The sequence below is a fragment of the Astatotilapia calliptera genome, chromosome 2 (genome assembly GCF_964374335.1).
Source record: "Astatotilapia calliptera chromosome 2, fAstCal68.1, whole genome shotgun sequence".
Classification (NCBI taxonomy): Eukaryota; Metazoa; Chordata; class Actinopteri; order Cichliformes; family Cichlidae; genus Astatotilapia; species Astatotilapia calliptera.
The window spans coordinates 4,384,717-4,403,113 of record NC_137423.1 but is presented as its reverse complement, the minus strand read 5'-3'; the positions used below and the strand labels follow the sequence as shown (position 1 = coordinate 4,403,113).

The following is an 18,397-nucleotide window of genomic DNA, read 5'->3' as shown; positions in this document are numbered from 1 at the left end:
AGAGATGCAGTAATGAAACTAAAAAGGCTTTTTGGGGTTGAGTGAGCATGAATGAAAAGAAACAATAGAGTGATAAACAGAAGCAGATTTGATTTAAAACATAGCTAATGGAAGACAAACACCCCAGAGAAAGAAAAGAGAGGGAAAGTAGCAAGAAGGAGAAGAATAAAGAGAGGGCATTATGGTTTCCTATCTGCCATTAATAATTCAGTCATTATCGATCAACCTGAGCACTTCTTGTAGCGTTAAAAGTGTGTGTGTGTGTGTGTGTGTGTGTGTGTGTGTGTGTGTGTGTGTGTGTGTGTGTGTGTGTGTGTGTGTGTGAGAGAGACAGACCCAGAACACACATACACATGAAAGGCTTGCATAACGTCAGCTGTTGTTTTTCTAATGAGTCGAGTTTGCCCCCTTGACTGACACACACACACACACACACACACACACACACACAGCAGAAGGTCGTTCGCATTAAGTCCAAGAGCACCGACACGTCTTAGGTAGGTGTGTGTGTGTGTGTGTGTGTGTGTGTGTGTGTATTATATAAATCCTGGCGTGCCTGTCAGTGGGTGTGTTTGTGAATCAAGTGATGAGACACATCACAGCCAACTTCTTGTTTCATGCCGTGTACACATGCACACGCACACACTTCCCTGCTTATGGAAGAACAAGTATGACATTACATACACAACTGTCTATCTGATCAGCAGGGTCAAGCAGAGCTCTGTAGCCTAAATAACAATCTGCCCACTCAGAGTGGCGCCACTGACTAAAACTGTGCGCGTGATACATTTGCTGAAATTGTCATTTCAGGGCATCTCAGACATCACTGTGCTAATTTTTACATGTTTTTCATTGATTTCACCTCTACTACCTCAGTGCTCGATCCCTGCTCTGTCTCACTAATGCACGTATAGAATACACAGACATACTCATTGTTAACAGCATTGCTAACATTCTTCTTCCCTGTTTTGACTCTTGCGGCTCGACACCCGCCTCCTCCAAGGTCAGTGCGGGACAGGAGTCGAGGAGTGCGTGATGTTCTAACCTTGTTGTGCTTTTCCTCTCTCTGGCTCTACAGCTCCCACCTCTCCCCTATATCCATCCTGCCTGCTGACTCCGCTGAGTAAGTCTCCACATATTCACACACACTCTCAATGGCATACTTAGACATAAACTCACGCTAACATACGCATTATATCACAACAACTTATCATAAACATCATAAGCTGTAATAAAATATGTACTCAATAATTCTTAATATTATATCCCGCAAAGGCATTTCATGTTAGAATATAATATTAATGAAACTGCAAATAATCAATAAGAGAAAGACCGAGCCATATTATATGTTAAGCGTGATGAGGCAGTCAAATAGCGTTTTCTCAAGAGGCGAATAAAATAATAGAAATCGAGATTGATGTGCAGCCGCTGCTGAGACAAGTGAGTTTTAAAAACTGTACAAGGTTTAGAGGAAGAGACGAGCAGGAAGGAGGAGAGCCGGCCTTGTGTTTTGATTAGGAAGCTAAAGTAAAGCGTTTTGCATGGCGTGGCACTTTGACGGTCTCAAGGACACGAACTGCAATCACATGACAGTCAGGCCGTCTCTTCGACGCTGCTCAGCATGGACGCAGAATACAATTATTTCTCTTTGTACAGCGCTTTAATGTGGGTTTACTTATTAGACTTAAACAATGAGGAATTAAACATAAAAGCTGGAATTCACTACCAGCAGTCAAAGGAGTTTAAATTGTCACATGTTCAGCTGCCCACCAATTTGACAGAAAATAGTAAAGATGGTTTTAAAAGAAGAAGAAACACATGATGATGGAGATGGGGAGACAGTTTTTTGCTGTGCAGATTTTAAAAAAGCAGTTTAATCTATTTTCATAACGCACATGCCAATAAAAAAAGTTTCCCTTAAATTTAAAAAGAGGGACCCTGCAGGTCCCACCGAGTTTCCCTGTTGGGAGGTAAAAATTTGGACGCTGTGTGAGTGTAAGTGCTTCTTTCTGTGTCTATGTAAGTAGGAAAGAGTGCAAGTGCATCATCTTTTACTGCTTATGTGTTTATTTCTGGAAGTGGCTGTTTGTGTGTGATGTGCAGTGTAGTTATTATTGTAGAGCTTCCTGGAGGTGGAGGCGAAGTTTGAGTGTATGTGTTCATATATTGACACCTACATTTCATTTATCTCAGCTCAGTAGCTTTATGAGTTTCTGCCTTAAATGGACATAGCAGAAAATCCCCTACAGCTATTTTTCCAGCATCAGGTACTCGATGTGTTAAATTCATGCGTATCTACAGTACCTGGGACAACTTGGTGTCACTGTCTGGACATTTACTTTGAGGATCAGCTTAAGGAGCAGAAGTTATATGATAGAAAAATAGAGGAAAAGTTGGAATAACACGTGATGAAAGCAGATGAAGTGAGTGAACAGTTGGTATGGGGGAGTTGGGTCTTTTCCCATTCAACTTAGGCTCTGCTGCCGTCTAAGCTGGAACAGTGACAAAACTCACAGACTGCATGAAGCCAGAGTAAATGAGGGAGGAATACATTATGATCAAACAAACATGGTCCAGTAATTGAAGCCAGATAGATGGAATCTCAGTAGAGCCGGTGGATCAGGCGTTGCATGTCGGTGCAGAAAAGGTCAGCGTGTGACTGCCGATGTTACCTTTTATAGGCTCTAACATCCCCTCTTTTTTTTCTCCCTGACTCCATATTAATCCTTTTAGACCAGGGCCGCACCATTGGCTTAATAAGGACTTGTTAAATAGCTCAGAAGGGGGAAAAAAGAGTGAATATTATTCACTCTTAAACTTCAATAAATGTCTCTTATATGTACCTAATTACTATATAAAGATGAACATATAAATGCCATTTATCTGTTAATTGATCAGCAGAGGTTCCAGACACAGAGGTAGTGCTAAAAACAAACATCTTAATTAAATCTGGAAAAACAGCCCTCTAACCTCGTCAGTATAACTGAACTAAGGATGTCATGTTGATGTCAACAGTTTTAGGCATTATGTGAGCGTTTTTAAAGCATGTATACTAATCACTAAAAAAAACATGTTTAACTGAAGGATTAAAAAAATAGTGATGGTAGTGCTGTAATGTTGGGTAGTTGTTACTCTGCAAATCAGTTTTTATCTTTTTAGGTTTTTGATACATCGTGTCCTACTGCAGTTCAGAAATAAATACATACACAAGCCTAAATAGTGCGCATGATTCTGGCAGGTGGACGACAGATGGAACTTATCGGTCTCCAGCTTTGACTATTTGCAACATGGTTGAAGTATTTTCGTTTTGGTTATCAAAACAGTTGTTGACGTCACAGACTTTTTCTCTGCTCGATAGAAGTCAGAGAAACATGCCCAGCATCTTGGGTGTTTGGATTATTGCTGTGGCTCGTTTTATGTGGATACTTCAGGTGGATAATGTTATTTTCAGGTTATCTATTTTTGTTTTTCTGTGGAGTTGTTGCACTGAATGAACAGGAAAAAAACATGGTCACTGGATCTCATGCAAATTAGTTATGTAAACCTTGGAAACTCTGCTTATTCCCTTTTAAAAGTAGTCTGAACTCTTTGGACAGTGGTTAGTGTTAAACATCATTTTAACTTGTATTTCTGCTTTGTTTCCCAGTATTATTCAGCGGACCATCAGGGCTGCAGTGGAGCAGCACTTCTTTGATCTGAAAAACTCCATCGACCAAGACCTCAGCAGGTACGACAGCCAGGGGTGAGAGTGCAACACAGGCAGACCTGAAACCACAAAGTTTCTATGCACGCATGAATTAAATGTCTGTTGCACTTTGTAGTTGCACCTGTTGGTACAAACATGATTGCTCAGTGTTTTAAAGTGGCATCAGATGACTCTAAAGAAGCATTTCCAAGATAGCAAATCTCATGTACAAAGGCACAAAGCCAGCCAGATGGTTCACGTTACAGATAAACACATTTAGAGGTTACTTTAGCATTATGCTACTTTGCATAGCATTCCCCTGGATACAAGTTATGAATTTATATTTAAATAAGGGTACTTTCATTGCTTTATTAATCTTTCCATTGTGATATGTTAGGGAGAGTCCCAGTGAGCCTGCAGACCAGGGCTGTGATGGAGACGAGGAGCAACAAACTGACCCTGAAGACAGTGCCTGCGACACAGAAGGGGGAACCCCACTCACACAGCCTGAGCAGCACATCCAACAAAATCAGCGAGAAGCGCAGGTCAGTGGGGGGACGTCATGACGTGATAACCAGAAAGGGAATCTTTGTTTTAGTTGCGCGCGCTGCCTGTTACTGTAACATTGGCCGAACAGCAGCTCCCCTGTGTTCAAACAGAAAGTGACATCAGATGATAAGACACAAAAGAAAATCGTAGCAAGCTGCTGTGTGGGCTCAGAGCATGCTTCCCATAGCTAACCTCCTTCCCATCTCAGTGTGTCGCTTCATTCCAAGGCGAAATGTGTTTGATATTATCAGCACAGGCCCATCTTTGTTCTGCTCTGATCGCTACAATAGCTGGAAATTTACTGGGAAAGCGAGAAACAAGAGGGTTGTTTAACAAATGCAAACACGCAGACACATTTAGTCATAACTAAATGTTAATAAGGTCATTTTGTACTTGGAAAAAGTGCTGAGTAGCTTCTTTCTCAAGGTTTGGCGAACACATTTGCCACTTTTTATACCTATCATATGCCAGGATGCTATATTAAAAAACAAGGAGCTACTTTCAAGGGCTTTGGAAATTCTTGACCTTGCTTTCTTCACATTTTGGTAAGAATAGATACGAACTGATAAAATTATTATCCAGATGATGATGCTTTGAGATGCATTATCTGTTTAACACATTCTGAAGAGTAGTAATGTTTCTCTTTATTTTCAATATCTAGTTTTAGGCAGACATACACGGCACATATTCTTTGTATTCCTGTGCACATCACATACATTTTTATTGAAGCTGTCTCATTGGAAATCAAAACCCTGTTACTAGTGCCCCCCATTCAGCCTTACTGGCTTTTATCCCAAGAACCATGTTAGCTTCCAGATGGAGGGGTGAGGAGGAGACAACATGGTAGGCAGGGAGATGAGAGCCACGGCTGGAGGAGAAGCTGTCACAGAAACAATAATCTTGATCCAAGTCCTTAGATAGATCAGCCAAGAGCCAAAGAATGACAGCTGCTCCACTGTACTACATCATCACAGACATGCATGTATTTACACTGGTTTTATGTTTAAAAAGTTGTATAGTTGTGCCATGTGCTATTAACAATGAGTTCAATATGTGTATGTCCACATAACATACACGCTGTGAAATGTCTTCTCATTTATGATGAGGACTTTTGTGTTCCTACAGAGTCGTCTGTATAGGTTCTCAGTCATTCAGGTGATGCTAGTCTTAGAAACTTGAGGGGGGGAAACAGAAGGTATCTGGACGTCTTTAAGCTTGTGAAGACATTTCATTCTCATCCAAAACTCCCAAACTCTCTTTCAACGATGCCAATGTTCACATTCTGGACTGAAAAGACAGATGGCTTGAAAGAGGAGTAAATGAAAAAGATCTATGAACAGAAATGGTAGCTTTTTCTTCCTTTTCCTGTAGCGCCTACTCAGCTTGACTTGACTCTACTTGGTTTCAGTCATTTTCCATTACAATTGATTACCAACTTATGTGCATGAGGTTGTTATAGCAACGTCCTGTGACATCTTCTGTATCTGACACAAAAATGCATGTCGCTCTCATGACTCATCGAGTGATGCCACTGACTAGCCAATCGGTGGCATGCGGTCTGTTAATGTCACGTTTTCGCCTCAGACTGCTCAGAAGCTGAGTAGGTACTAAAGAAGTGGTACCCGTTATTACCAGCTAGTGGAAAACCCTAAAAAACGTATTTAGCTGAGCCAAAAGCCAACCTGCCTTGAGAACCCTTCCCAGGTTTTTCAAATCTCACTCACAACTTACCTCAGATGTGAGTCAGTAGGTCACATGATAGGGTGGGGCAAGGTTTCACAGTAGTTTCACCCTTAACTTCCCTGATGGTATTAAGCCACACCTTTTTTCCCACCTTGGCTCGTGACAATGCACATGACGTGATTAATACTGGGTCAACGACTCTCCAAACCACCTCCAAAGAGAACAACCCCCATGTTAAATACGTGGGACTCTCCACCTTTTGTTTTCAGGACTGAAAAGCCTCACAAACTTCAAGAAGTCCAGTAACTTTTTCAAGGTTTACAAAGTTGTTGAAGATGAGCAGAGGCATTTTTAACCTCTAATTTTTAAGGAGCATTAAATTCTTAACTATTTAAGGTGAAAGAGCTTTATTTAATGCATTTATGATTACCTCACTGTATTCTGGGTATTTTGTGAACATTTGATCTGTTGGGGTGCTACATCTCTGTGTTGTCTCATTAACTGAGGAAGTGAAGCATTACAGTGTTTTACTTATTTCTGTTAGACTCCAGTGTGTAGCTCAGTTTGTGTTCTTGCCCATTCCTGTCTCTTGCTCTGCTTATTCCTGTTTAAGTTAAACAGAACATCTTGCTGTCCTGTCTTTTTTCCTCCAGAATTCACTGGACTCTGTCCCCACCCTGGAGGAGAGCTCAGGAATGGACCTGGATGCAGAGTCTGTCACCGATGCAAAGAACAACTTAAACACTGCCAGGTGAGCTGTTTACTTCACAAACACCAGCTGCCTGGATTTACCCTCAGAGTTTAGTTTCGATGCAAAGCAAACGAGAGGCAGCAGTGTTGCCGTGCTGATCAGACACTTGCCTTCTGCAAATTGCTTTGACACGCTGTTTCAACCAGAGCTCACATTTTATGCTGCATCTGAAACGCATCTTTATCTCAGTCTCTCTCACTCCCAACACTTATTCACTTTTGCTTCCTTCTTGTGTATCTTTACATGTCATATGATGATATTACACCGCCATCAATGTGGCATGCAGTGTTAAAACTGACAAATGCTGCTTCACACCTATTTATTTAAAACAGGCAAAATACTGACTACACAAAGCACTGATTTTGGTTACAGCTTTGTGAGTTTTTTTCCTCGTCGAATTATTCGTGCAGCGGAAAGATTTCTTTGTTGTGTGACTGTGGTGTGACTCTTCGTCAGCTGTTATCCAGGCAAGGTTTCAGGAAGACTAAATATGGTGAGAGTGATATGATTGGACAGCTTTTATAAAAGTACACTTATCCAGATGAGTCTGTACAGGGGTACCATATTAGTACTTCTTGTTATTGGACCAAAGAGTACTGAAAACGTACATCCCCTGGTGGAGTGTTAATGTGTTTATCTCCTTTATGGTTTAATTTTGAGTGTTTATCTAATTTTATTTCATTCTAATCTTCATTTTCAGGCAGGACAATCAGCCTCTTGTGACGATGGAGCACACTGTCACCATAAGCTGTGTAAGTGACAGGATGTGGAAATGTACACCTTTCATAGACTGTATATAAACAATGGCTACAGCCATGGTTATGTCATCCACTGGCTTGGACCTTCACAGTAAAGCTTTTAAGTATCTGTTAAGGCCTTAATTACACGGGCCTACAGAGCAGTCAGTGACCCCATGGAAACCAGCAGATGCTGGGGGAAAATGTTTATTCCTGATTTGTTGGCAAGTGGTTGCTGGAAGTTGCTAGGTGAAATTGGTTACAAAGGTGCTGGTCTGAAAAACACCTTAGGCCAACATTCCTTCAAACACTTGCAAATTTACCTTCAGTTATTTGGTCCATTTTCCTAATTTCTTTTATCTCTTATTGATTTTTTTTTTTTTTACTCCTCCAGGACTCCAGTTCATGTTGCTGTGATCACAACGCCAACACCAGCCAGCCCAACAGGAACCACCTGTCACCATGCCAACCAGACTCCTCCCACCTCCAGCTTTTTCCCAACAACCAATGGGAAGGTGAGTTCCATCATATCCTGGGAATTCCAGCTTGCTCAGTGCAGCATAAATATTCATAGAAAATTAAAGTGGCATTGGAGAAGTTATGCAGAGGAACAGACTTTTAAAACTTTAAATTAATTTATTTTATCTAATAAAAGTGACATAATGGGAAAAGTTAATTTCATTTAGATTGTTGTATGAATTACTCTTACTTAAATATAAAAATTATGGAATATTTTTACTCTAAGCTTAAATATGTCGCTGAGATCTCAATTCAAACCTGCTCAGTTGGATAAATTCTCTCATATAAGTGATGAAAAACTGACGTTGGTGGCATTTGTTTGCAATTAAACACAACACACATTGGATGAATGCTGGTGAGTGAAGTTATGAATGACCTCACTGCTCCTCTTCTGTGCTATCTCTCTCCCTGTCCCTCTTCCTCCTCGTCCTTCTACTTCTCCTCCGTCCATCCAAACAGCGTCACCCCCCTCCCATCTCCACCTCCCTCCCATCGACTTCTCATTGATGCATCTGCAAAAGGAAGGCCAAGGTAAGTCATTTCATAAGCGCCCATTCACCAGTCTACCCCTCCCTCCTTTCACTCGTCCTTGTTATTGTTTTTAATGGTGGTCACGGGTGACAACAATAAAAGAAACTATATTAAAATATAATTAAAATAGCCTCGGCTTTTCAAATGTGCGCGTGGTGACGCTGATCGTGATAAATCCTTCCCTGTAACATTCTTCCCTCCATCAGATTTCATGAGATAGCAGGCGAACTTGTTTTTTCTTTCTTCACTCTTCCCTCTTACTTTTTTAATTTACACTTTGATTCTGCTGCTCTTATTGGTCACGACCCCTCCTACACTCTCTCTTCCTCCTCGATTCAACTTGGCAGCATAGCACTGACTGTAAATACACCGGTAATCAGGCTTAGCGTGAGTCAGCAGGTATGGAAGTAAACAAAATAAAATGTTGCTGTACATATCTGTCCATCATGATATGTATAACACCTCTCTCTCTCTCATGCACTTGCTAGAGAGGGATTAATCGTCTGGCCTCTCCCTTCCTTCTTGTCCTCTTTTTACTTGGCTTGATTCCTCTCTTTATTTCTTTCCGTCTTCTCCAGACCCCGTCCCAGCTTTTAAATCCTGGCAGGATGACAACGAGAGCGGAGAGGCACAGCTCTCCCCGCTGGCCGGTCGCATGGTTCCTCTCCCTCCGCTCCCCCTGGAGGAGGGTGGTGAAGAGGAACAGGGAGAGGGAGGGCAGGATGACTCCCCTTCCTCTTCCCGCTCCCACCCTCACCTGCTGGCACGGCGCTTTCTTGATTTTGGTGTGCACGGTGCCCAGAGATTTCTCCAGCAGGATCTGGACGCCACTTCACCCACCAAAGTACATAGGTATGATGTGTAGCTTATTCACTGTAAGACTGGTGTTTTGGGAGGGTTTAATGGTTATTACACCCACAAATCGTTATCTTTGGTCTGAGACCCGAAGGGTTTTTTTGGGTTGTTTTTCTTTTTTGGTAGTTCTGTCATGCTGGGGGGGGTCGCTGTGGCTCAGGGGCTAGAGTGTGTGTGAAAGTGGCTTGTAGTAAAAAGCCCTTTAAGGGCTGAGCTGGAGTCAAAAAGAGCCATCAAGTACCAGTCTACTATTTATCCTCAGGCCCAGGCGAGCATCGTTTGGTTCCAAAGAGGCGATGAGAGGAGGAGATTCGGTGATGCACCAGCTCACCAAAAAGCTTCAGCATCTGAAGAAGAAAATCAAACAGTTTGAAGAGCAGTTTGAGAAGGAGAGAAACTACAAGGTAAAATCAGAACTTTAATGGTTTTTTAGGTAGTAATTTAAAAAAAAGAAGAAGAAAAAACTGCAGGAGCCAGTCAGTTATTGCTTTCTTCAGGCTGTTATAGCAAACAGTCATCTTCCTCTGCATCAGAAACACCAACACATTGTTTAATTGCTTACACTGTCACACATTCTGAAAATGTAATTTTGTATTTGTGTCTTAGCTGTTGTTGATGTTTTCGGTGAAATGCCAACTCTTGGTCTCTGTGTGTCCCCCCTCTCTGCAGCCTTCTCATGCAGATAAGGCAGCTAACCCCAAGGTCCTCAAATGGATGACTGACTTGACCAAGATCCGCAGGCAGATTAAAGGTACAACTACGTTTTGCTGTCGGCATGCATTCATGTGTGCTTGACGGGGTTAGAGTGTCTGTATGCCATCCTGTTCTGTGCTGGACATTTTGACCCCACTTTCAACCTTTGACCTTTTGTGACAACATGGCATGTATGCTGGTCTGACAGACATAACGCAGACATGCACGTGCTCAGGGTCAACGTGGCTCTCACATGCGTGGCTCCCACCCTACAGTGTGCTGGTGCGTCCTTGTGAACCCACATTCATTACCTGCAGGGTGAGTTCAGTCAGGTGAAGCAGCGGAAAACACACAAAGGAAGTATTTGAAAATATTTGGTCAGAAATCCCAAACTGTGGTTGCAGAAGCTTTTGGTTTGGCTGCCAGTCAGCATGTCCAAAATCAGATATTAAAATATAAAATGTATAGAAATTCTTTTCTGCCGGCGGATGTTTCTCCTCCCGTTGTTTCACCACACTGAACGAACCCTGCAGGACGCCCGTCCACCTCCTTCCTGTGAGGTGCCGGCTCTCCTTTATGGAGTAACGCAGCGGCCAAAACATTTGTCACTGTTTCAAATCAAAACTGAAATCAATAATGTGAGAATCCGCTCTTCACTTTCCTCCTTCCTCCTACTGCCCAACGACCCATTGATTGATTGATTGACTGATCGGCCAACCAGGACGCCAGCACCACCTTTTGCCCAGAAGCACGTTGAGGCACCAGGCTTTGATCCATTCACACAGATGCCACCATGCTCCCTCCTCCCCTTCCTCCTCCTCCTCCTCCTCTATCTGCTCACCTCCCCATCACATACTCACCCCCCCGCTCCACCCCTACTCAGGCCTACTCAGCTCTAGACCGTTTCACCTCAGTAAGTACAAACCCCTCAGTAAGTAGACATCTCAAACACTACTGACAGTCACAGCGAGGCGGCTTTGTGAGAGCATCTTGCTTCCTTGTTTCGGTGTCTGCTGAAACAGCTTGTTGGCATGGGATAATTAATGGAGAGGTGGTGAGAAGTGTGAAGCATCATGATGAAATTACACATTTATGGTTCTGATTTCAAAATACAAAACAAGCTCTCTTTTTTGCCAGACATTTTGGGTCTCTGACATGTTAAAAATGTTGGCAAACTGCAAAAAAACATGTCTAACTGCTGGTATCAGTTCTTTAAACAAGAATGCTGCGGTGCTGAAGGTGCAGAAGTGTTTCACCTTTACAGCCATCAGGGGCTTTTGAATTTAGTGATTTTACTGTCTGGAAAAAGTTTGCTCTCTGTCTTTGGCTTTGTATGTTGTGTGGTGGTGTGTTTGTGTGTTGTCACACTGTCTTCTTTCTCCTTATTTCTGATGGGTTAATTGTAATCGTGACGGATAAATTCCTGCATGCCTTAACTGACTTTCTCTGTTTTCTACGTCTCTCCCTCTCTCTCTATCCCTGCCCTTATTTCTTTCCTCTCTCCTCAACCTCATGTGTTCATCCTTCCCCAGATGCCAAACACCGTGCAGAGACCGAGCTCGGCCCTCAGACTCGGCCCCGCAGCAACACCTTGCCCAAGAGCTTTGGATCCACACTGGATCACAGTGCTCATGACGCAGCAGGGGAGCTCAAAGGCCCGCGGCCTACAAGGGAGGAAACACTGGAGCTGATCCAATGCAGAGTCAAAGACAAGAGGGAGGAGGACGGCTGGCCGGATGATATCAAGGTAAGGACCAGATATTTTCCAGCAGAGCCACTGCACTTATCCAGGGCTCCAGCAACAGGACAAATAAAAAGGATGTGGATCAGATATATAGTTGTCAAGATGGGGAAAAAGAACAGAATATAACCTATAGAGTTTTTTGGGGTTTATGAAATCCTTTAGAAAAGGTCTGGTGTAGGTTTACATACCTAGCAGAACTAAACATGTCCAGTTTTATTGACAAAAACGTTATTTTTACATTTCAATTCATGCTTTTAAGTTCTACAGGAAGAGAAGAAATCTTTTTGATGGACATGCACAAAATTTATAGACTACAACTTACAAACTGCTGGTATATTGTTTGACTATAACTTTAAGGGTAATTTAAATAGTTTGATTGTGAACTTCTCCCATCACCAGTTTAAATACTAGTTAGTTAAATGTATTACTTTTGTTTTATTAACATACAATGGCAGTTACCTGCTGGTTCAGAGGTGTTGCAAGGCCATCAGCCACTAACAGGGCTCTGCACTGCGACAGGAAGTTACAAGCAAGATGGAAAGTAAGCAGTGACGACGCAAGATTCTGCAGCACTTTGATGCAGAAAATTAGCAAATGTATGAAAGCTGTTTCAGAATAAACTGACCCACAAGCGCGCGGCAGCTCACCTCAGCTCGGTGATGTGCAAGCACATTGTGCTCGGGCATGTGGACGCGGGCCTGTGCTCTGATTGTGAGGCCCTACATTTCAGCAAAAAATTCTTATGTTTTTAACTACACGTACATTATTTCTACGTCTCTGTGTTTTAAACTAGTCGATCTTTTTTTCCCCTTCCTCACATTTAATGACTAGTAATATTAAAACCAGGAAAGACACTGTTGAGTGTTAAATATCTGTGCATCTCTGTAGAAGATGACAAAAGAGCAATTAACCTGTGAGAAGACTGTCCTGCAGAAGAATCTGCTGCACTACGAAGGGCTGCACGGTCGACCGGTACGTTCAAAAACCTAAATTCTGCAAAGATTTGTCTTTGCCTTAAAAAGCAAAAAAGAAACCCCTTCTAACCAGGTCTGTCGCTTCACCTGTCCTTCTAGGTGACCAGAGAGGAGCGGCTGGTAGTGAAACCTCTGTACGACCGCTACAGGCTGGTCAAACAGATGCTCACCAGAGTCAGCATTACACCTGTTGCAGTAAGTTCACAATCTCCACCAGAGACACAAAGTTAGCAGCACTCATGCAGCAGACAACGGATCAACTGCATCTACCTTCCTTTCCCTCCTCTAGGTATCTCCATCTAGTAAGAGGCGGAGTAAAACCCTGCAGCCAATCATTGAGGGTGAAACTTCTCACTTTTGGGAGGAAATTAAAGAGGAGGAGGAGGAGGAGCAAGAGCAGAAAAGTGGAGGAGAAGAGGAGAGGGATGAGGAGGAAGAAGAAGAGGAGGAGGAGGAGGAGGAAGAGGGAGAGAGCAGCGGTGGTGAGATGCAGAGCCCCGAGGTTATCATGGCCATCGACCCAATGACCTCGAGTGACGGGCCCGTGAGCAGCCAGAACCAGTCTGACCGACAGAGCGACTGTTCAATGAGAGAAAAGATGGAGGAGGGATCGGGGAGGCTGGCGCTCGACCTGCGTCTGTCCAGCTCGAACGCCTCATCCATGTGAGAGCAAAACACACGCAGACGCATTCATAGACATGCATTCATGCGACATTAGGGCCTAAAAACTGATGTGTTGTTACGCTGAAATTTTGCTCAGCTGTTTATCATTTTAGAAATACTGAATTTGGGTGATATTGTGAATTTGAATACATATTTGTTGCAAATGTAAAGGTCTACAGTTGTTCCTCTCAGTGTAGCTGCAAGTTCACTGAGCCTCTGCCTTCATCTCAAAGACAGGAGAAGTGTAGCCTGCTGTGTTCATTACTAAACCCTGGAGAGGAAATGTTCACGTATCCTTCTGCTTTGCAAACTGTGCAGATACAAGCAGGAAGTGTGACACAGTTTTCACACAGGTTTCAGCAGCTGAGGTGTAATCTGTTTAACGTGTCACAGGATAATGCCTGGCATTAACATACATAGACTCACACCTCTGATCAGCTCAGGTTCCTGAGTCCAACTGTGATGTGTTTCTTATAGGTTGTGACTCCTGTTTAGGTCACTTCCTGCTCACACTGGTCACCTTCTCTCTCTGAATTCAAGTTTTAATTTCTGGTTTATAAGCTAAGTGATTATTAGTGTTAAAGAGAGCAAATGTTGCTGAGAATAAAGCTGTTCTCATGTCTCCACACCACTGTAGTGTTACGTGTGGTTACAGCATCCTCTTCTATCCCATCATCCTCCAGGCCAGAGCTGCTGGAACAGCTGTGGAAGGCCAGAGCAGAGAAGAAGAAACTGAGGAAGACCATCAGAGAGTTTGAAGAAGATTTCTATCAGCATAATGGAAGGTAGGTGGGACACACGTTTATTTAAGGAATGAAGTCCAGCTACATCACATATGTTCAATGATTTCAGCTTTGTCTTTTTAAACTCAGCAGAGATTGTTTATTCACTGAATCAGGACAACCTTTATGTAGGATGTATACATTTGTGACGGACTCCCTTTTCTGTATTCCATGCAGCTCTTTTCTGGTCTCTCACAGCTTCTCTATTGTGAAAAAATAAATACCACACCTTCTGACAGGCAAGTCTTTGTGTTAGAGCTTTGTCTGTCTGGATAGATCAGCGAAAAAACAGTCTCAGCCTGTGTGTGGCAGGTAATTTGGCCAAGCTGTGAAAATGAAAGCCAGGCGGGGTGTGAGAACTATATAGCGAGGCAAAAAAAGTTTTTTTACCTTCATGATATGTTCGAGATGTCACATCCTCTCACTGTCGGTACAGTGATCCACTGACTAGAAAGAGCAGAAGTTTCTCCGAGATCAGTTTTTAGTCAAGAAAAATATCCTTATTGAAGCTCCACCTGCTTGGCAATAAACACACTGCATTTCCTGCCAAAACAAATTAGCTGAAGTGAAGGAGCAGCTGGATCAGGTTCACCATGCTCAGCAGTAACTTAACAGGTCCGACATGGCTGAAAGCGACCAGCAAACTGAACGGCAGGGAAATTCAACTAATAAAAAGTCTGCGTTTCAGATGGAAGCTGCAAAAGTGCTGAGAGCTGAAAAATAAAAACATAAAACCTCACAACAGAAACCTCACAACTCTGTCTGCTCTCGTTCCCCTTTTAGAAATGTTCAGAAGGAGGACCGGGTGCCGATGCTGGAGGCGTACAGAGAGTACAAGAGGATCAAGGCCAAACTCCGCCTGCTGGAGGTCCTCATCAGCAAGCAAGATTCCTCCAAATCCATCTAGACCCCTTCCTCAAATATCCGCTATCCCCGCACACATCAGCTGTCATCACTGCAGCGACGCTACGCCCAGGACGTCTAGCCTGTCATCACGCCTGGAGAGTTTAACAAAGACTGCAGCCAACAGTCCAACACACAACAAATGACCTCCTGTTGGTACCCTGCAGCCACATCATGGGGAAATTAAGTCAGCTCTGACTGCTTTTATTAAAAAGTAAAAAAATAAAAGTGCCACCGAAATCGTAAATACGACATATGGTGTAGCTAAGCTACAAATAGCCTCACAAAAATTAAAATGGTACGGAAACACCCAAAATATTCACAAAGAGAAACACATAACTGACTCTGCCACATATCAAACAGAAGAATATTTTAGGGCGGCTTCAAGTGTCATTTCCTCAAATTAAAAAATGGAATGACATCTCAAATGTTTTTTTTAAACTTGTTAGTGATCCAATCTGCCAAATGCCTGCAAGTGTGTGAGGACAAACACTGGAAAAGTAAAGCCGTCATTTAATGTGTGGCCAAACCGAGGTGCTTTGCCAAATATCTGAAACCTAGGTTTTAGTTGAGCATTTTAAAGTTAAATGTGCGTTCTTACAACTTTTTCCCCCTGATGTGAATGCAGCACGGCCGCTGGTCAAACTTAAAGCAACTTCCATCATCCATCCCCGCTGCCTCAGTCTGCATATCATCTGAAAACAAACAGCAGTTTAAATAAAAAAGACAAAGAGAAACTAATCACTGTGTGTATCATCATCATCATCATCATCTCACCAATTTGACTCAAGACTCTGCACTCGTCTCTCACCTCCTGGTTTTCTGACCAGGAAGAAAAAGGCAAAAGCATTTTGACTTTTTGATTTCAAGAACATTACTGTTGTCGTCGATCTTTGCGTTTCTGAGGAATCTCATCGGACAGCTCGAGGACTGGCATTTTAGACACTCTTCACTCAACACACTTCGGATTCATCTGGAACGTCTCGCACTGCGCTTCAACCTCTTTCACTTGTCATTTTAATAATAGTCTAACATCCTTACATCCTGGATGCCTCACCTTCTGACTGATTTTAAATATTCATCCACAAGATTTCAAAGCCACTTTGTTTTAAAAAGATGATGTACACCGTACAAGATTTATTCCAACAAAAGTATTAATTCTTTTCGTTATTTTCTATTCTTAGGCGTTCTCTTCTACTTTTTGTTTGCATTTCAAAAAACAGTGATGTGGGAGCATCTTGCAAAAAGAAAAAAAGAAATGCTGCTTTAAGTCTTTCGACAGTTCCCAAGGCCTCATTAAACAGAAGATGCTCACAGGAAACAGCTGTGACTTGGCTCCTTGTGTTTCATCCGTCTCCTGTTCAGTTTGCCACATTGTAGTTCCTGAGGAGTTATGGGTGATAAATAGGTCTGTGTTGTTTTTCATCTGAGAATCCAAAAGCATGTTGGCAGCGGGCATTAGTAGTCTTGTGACTAATCTGGAGGTTTTAATTGAAATTTGAAGCTGAGCAGATCATTTGTATGTTAGCATGATGTCCTCAATACTGAGAGAGCTGAGGGTGTTTTTAACGAGTGAACGGTCTTTAGGTGTGCCTCTGACCTCCGGTCTGCAGTTTGATTTCCTGCTGGCAGGTCAAAGTAGGGCAGGTGAGGGGAACAAAGTCTGATTTGAGCTCTTCTTTTATTGTTTCCAGTAAGAGTCGAGGCGTCACAGCGTGCTTTAAAGTGTGGGACAAAAGTTTCCGACAGTCACTGAATTTTGGTTTTAAGCTGCGAGCTTGTCAGTCAGCTGTTTGTCGTTTTTCTTCAATCTGCACTTGCATGTTTTAGGCGCACAGGACAAAGCTGACGCACAATTCTCTGCCTGGTTCAGAGGAGGCTGCAAGTCTGTCTGTCGGTGGGCATTCAAAGCTATGAATGAGGTGAACCTTTTGTGTTGTGTGAAGATTATTAGGAGTGTGAGAAGTTGGGACAGTTGAAGTTAAAAAGTTTGATGTAAAAAGATGTTATTTGCACAGCATTCACAGAATGCAGCCCTTTTGTGTTTTATAATTTTTTTTCCATTTGTATTTCTAGAAATGAAGCACTACTTCTATACAGAAATTATACTGTACATTTAATAAAAAAAAAAAAAAGAAATACCCGAAGGAATGAATGTCAAAAGAAATGTTTAAATTATTTCAAACATTAAGTTTGGCCCCCTTTGGTTTATTATTGTTTGTGATGCCCTGAGAATGTGTTTTTTATTATTATTATTAATATTATGAATACTGCTTGTAGTATCATAACCATTATTTTGTGTGGTAACGACAATAATAATCCTTTTGTATGTACTCACTAACTGTAAAACCAGCTGTAGACGTTAGTCTGGCACTGTGGCGAGACGCACATGAACCTGCTCTGTTTTCTGAATTACTTTGTTGCTCTGTGTAATATAAGCTAATATAGAAGCTGTACTGTAGTGAGCTTGCATGGCAAACAAGAACATAATCATATGAAAAAAAAGTCACATTGTTTCCATTATTTGTGCCATGAAGAAGCAGCAATAATATGTTTGTGTTCTCTTTAACACAAAAAAGCATTGTGGGTTTGATCCCGAGTGAACATTTGAGGTACGATGTTTTCGGGGTTGGACAGTGTGTTTTTACCTCTGCGTCACGCCGGCACTGCTGAAATCCAACGTATCAATAAGTCTGTGAAACTAGCAGGGATTGAAAAGCCAATGACAGATGTATCATCTGAAAACATTCCAGTTTTTATCGTCATCAAAAAAGTGAAGAAAAGCGATCCACCGTCAATATCTGAAGGGCTTTTATTTCTGTCGACTTGTTTTTCATTGTGCCTGTAGCAGAGTGGTAAAATTCACAAATGTAAATGTATTCTGTCGGTGTACAGTATGCTTCATCTCACACTTACCCATCTGACGTGCATGGTTGTTTTACACACCAGGAATTCAGAGCAAAACTCCTCTTCAAAGACGTCTCCTAGGTCCTCCTGGAGATACTTTAGAGATTGGACACATTTTTACTAACTGATTATTTAAAGTGATTTAAATAAAAGTTGTCCAGAAGTTAGTTTAAAAGACAGAAATTATGTTTTTCCTTTAACTACAAACAGTCTGAAGTCAAGAAGAAAACCTCAGGACATCCTTGAGATGGGATTTTGCTATAAATTCCTTCAGTCGAGATTTCAGGAGGGATGTGGCATCAGACGCTCCCTCCCATTTCCTCCAGTCGACCTACACGTGATGCGTTTTAACGCATTAATATATCGTATGTATCTGTAACTGTTTTCTTACTTTGTGAATGCTTTTTCAGTTGTTCCTTCA

The 18,397-nt window shown here is 42.2% G+C and overlaps 1 protein-coding gene across 8 annotated transcripts in view; it reads left to right on the top strand.

Annotated features, from left to right (window-relative positions):
- The window catches only part of fam13b (family with sequence similarity 13 member B), a 69,539-nt gene extending 52,331 nt beyond the window's left edge, over positions 1–17,208 (top strand). The window contains exons 8-24 of one of the 8 annotated variants that reach the window (XM_026182317.2): positions 1,079–1,123; positions 3,647–3,727; positions 4,083–4,230; positions 6,571–6,668; positions 7,369–7,420; positions 7,800–7,920; positions 8,384–8,455; positions 9,034–9,307; positions 9,573–9,714; positions 9,980–10,061; positions 10,725–10,916; positions 11,536–11,750; positions 12,636–12,719; positions 12,821–12,916; positions 13,011–13,384; positions 14,068–14,169; positions 14,950–15,297. In XM_026182317.2, the coding sequence (XP_026038102.2) occupies positions 1,079–1,123; positions 3,647–3,727; positions 4,083–4,230; positions 6,571–6,668; positions 7,369–7,420; positions 7,800–7,920; positions 8,384–8,455; positions 9,034–9,307; positions 9,573–9,714; positions 9,980–10,061; positions 10,725–10,916; positions 11,536–11,750; positions 12,636–12,719; positions 12,821–12,916; positions 13,011–13,384; positions 14,068–14,169; positions 14,950–15,073 (2,302 nt within the window). In that variant the 3' untranslated portion in view covers positions 15,074–15,297. Of the gene's footprint in view, positions 1–1,078; positions 1,124–3,646; positions 3,743–4,082; positions 4,231–6,570; positions 6,669–7,368; positions 7,421–7,799; positions 7,921–8,383; positions 8,456–9,033; positions 9,308–9,572; positions 9,715–9,979; positions 10,062–10,724; positions 10,917–11,535; positions 11,751–12,635; positions 12,720–12,820; positions 12,917–13,010; positions 13,385–14,021; positions 14,170–14,949 lie in introns of all 8 variants that reach the window. The other 7 variants (XM_026182301.2, XM_080304497.1, XM_026182340.2 and 4 more) reach the window with 7 other exon arrangements.
- The last annotated feature ends 1,189 nt before the right edge of the window (positions 17,209–18,397 follow it).